The 1868-nt window shown below is 35.7% G+C and overlaps 1 protein-coding gene across 2 annotated transcripts; it reads right to left on the reverse strand.

Annotated features, from left to right (window-relative positions):
• Positions 1 to 283: 283 nt before the first annotated feature.
• Positions 284 to 1611, reverse strand: LOC129907139 (uncharacterized). Of its 2 annotated transcripts, none has more exons than XM_055983213.1 (2): positions 565 to 1611; positions 284 to 499 (listed from the first exon to the last, which is right to left on the reverse strand). In XM_055983213.1, exons 1-2 carry the CDS (start codon positions 1271 to 1273, stop codon positions 474 to 476), a joined length of 735 nt encoding a protein of 244 aa, XP_055839188.1. In that variant the 5' UTR covers positions 1274 to 1611; the 3' UTR covers positions 284 to 473. The 2 variants fall into 2 exon arrangements, with proteins under 2 accessions (XP_055839188.1, XP_055839186.1); XM_055983211.1 differs by having other exon boundaries at positions 553 to 1611.
• Positions 1612 to 1868: the final 257 nt, after the last annotated feature.

Here is a 1868-nt window from a genome sequence, read left to right on the forward strand (position 1 = left end):
GGTATGGAAATTTTTTTTGAAAAAACCAAAAAGGGGGCTTTTGCACCCCTATCTTCAGTTTCCACCCTCTCATTTAATAGCACTCCGCGGTTTTATCTTCTTTTATAACCCATTGAACGATTCCTGCAATAAAAACCCGTGAACGTCTTAGTTCCTTATTACCCTGTTTTTTTCGACATAATCAATAGCCTATTAGATGGGTTCCATAAAGTAGGAAAATTTCAAAAGTATTAACATATCTAAAAAAATCACAGTATATTTTTTTATTTGAGATTCCATTAATATTATAACTAAGTATTTTAATTTTCTTAAAACTAATATTATTTTCAGTTTTCTGGCTGACTTCAAATTCCTAGTGCGAACCTGCCATTAAAGCAGACACTGCATTATCGACTCTCGAATTCTCGCCACTAGAGGGCAGGAGCCCATTTTCTATTGACGTTGACGTTTGTGTGACATTTCGCGAAAAGTGATTATTGTTTTTCATAAAATTTTCTCTCTGCAAAATAATATTAAATTTTAACGAAAGAGTGGAAAGTCCATCGTTTTTACCACACAACAAACCCCTTGAATCATTCCAAGTGAAACAATGGTCTTGAATATGCAGTCTATCATCCATGAGATTGACCCTGAGCTCTGGATTCTGCTGTTTGACTTCCCTTCTTACTTTCAGTAGAATTGATCTTCTATGACGCATTCCGATTGGAAAATCTTTATGCATGGATATGCCACTATTTGCCAGCAATTTTCCTTGGCTCAAAATTTCACGAGCTAGTTGCCCATTTTCTAATTTTACACGAAATATTTTGCTTTTTGTTGTTTTGGTGGAAAGTTCCTGGAAATGTTCGAATGTGACATTTTTCTTTGCGATGGTGAGGTTAGAACAGGTGTTTTGTAGGCGTTCTTTTGGATCTTCGTTGTTCGTAGCTGGGAGGTGGAAAATTATATTCTGCTCTCGTAGTTGTAGTTCAGATATTTCAAATCGTCGCTCGAGTTGTTCGTATTTCATTTCTAGACCACGTACTTGAGTTTGAAGTTGGTTATTGCATTCTCGGAGCTGGGATAATTCGTTTAGCACAGGCTCGAGAAATTTCTTTGTAGGGAGATCTTTAAAGCGTTCATCAAGCATTTTATTTAAATCCTCCAATGAGACATTTGCTAGAATCATGTTTTGTTGCTTTAGGGTTTTAAGTCTTTGCTTTTCTTCTTGTTCAGAGGAGGTTTCGGATGCCTTGTGCTTTCTTGTTTTTGGGGTACTTGGGTCAGAACTCATACGTAGTTGGTGGTTTGATTTATTTTTGTATATAATTTGATCTTAGAGCTATGACTTACGCAAATTTGATTTTTTGGCAGTACAATATAGTTTTATCGATAGTTAAATATACTTTTTCAGATTATTTACTTCTTAATTTTTGCAATTTGAATTTATTTTACACAGCACTCAGAAAACTTGACTAGTTTGACAGATCTTCCACCCATCCAAATAGCAGAATCCATGTGTAATCTGGGCGTCTTATGTGATAGAATGTTAAATTTTAACTCTCACATTGATCAGATAATTAACAAAGCCAACCGGTCCCTTGGTTTTATTAAACATTGGTCTAAGGAGTTCAATAATCCATATATTATAAAATCCCTTTACATAACATTCGTAAGACCCACTCTTGAATATGCTTCCCAAGTTTGGTCACCTTTTTACGAATATCATTCACATAGAATTGAAAACGATCAAAGAAGATTTATTCGTTTCGCTTTACTTACCCTTCCGTGGGAAGATAGATTCAACTTACCCCCATACCATGACCGTCTCAATCTAATTGAATTGCAACCCTTAGCCCAGCGTCGCCAAATAGCCGACATAGGGGGAA

Source organism: Episyrphus balteatus, chromosome 1 (assembly GCF_945859705.1).
Source record: "Episyrphus balteatus chromosome 1, idEpiBalt1.1, whole genome shotgun sequence".
NCBI lineage: Eukaryota > Metazoa > Arthropoda > Insecta > Diptera > Syrphidae > Episyrphus > Episyrphus balteatus.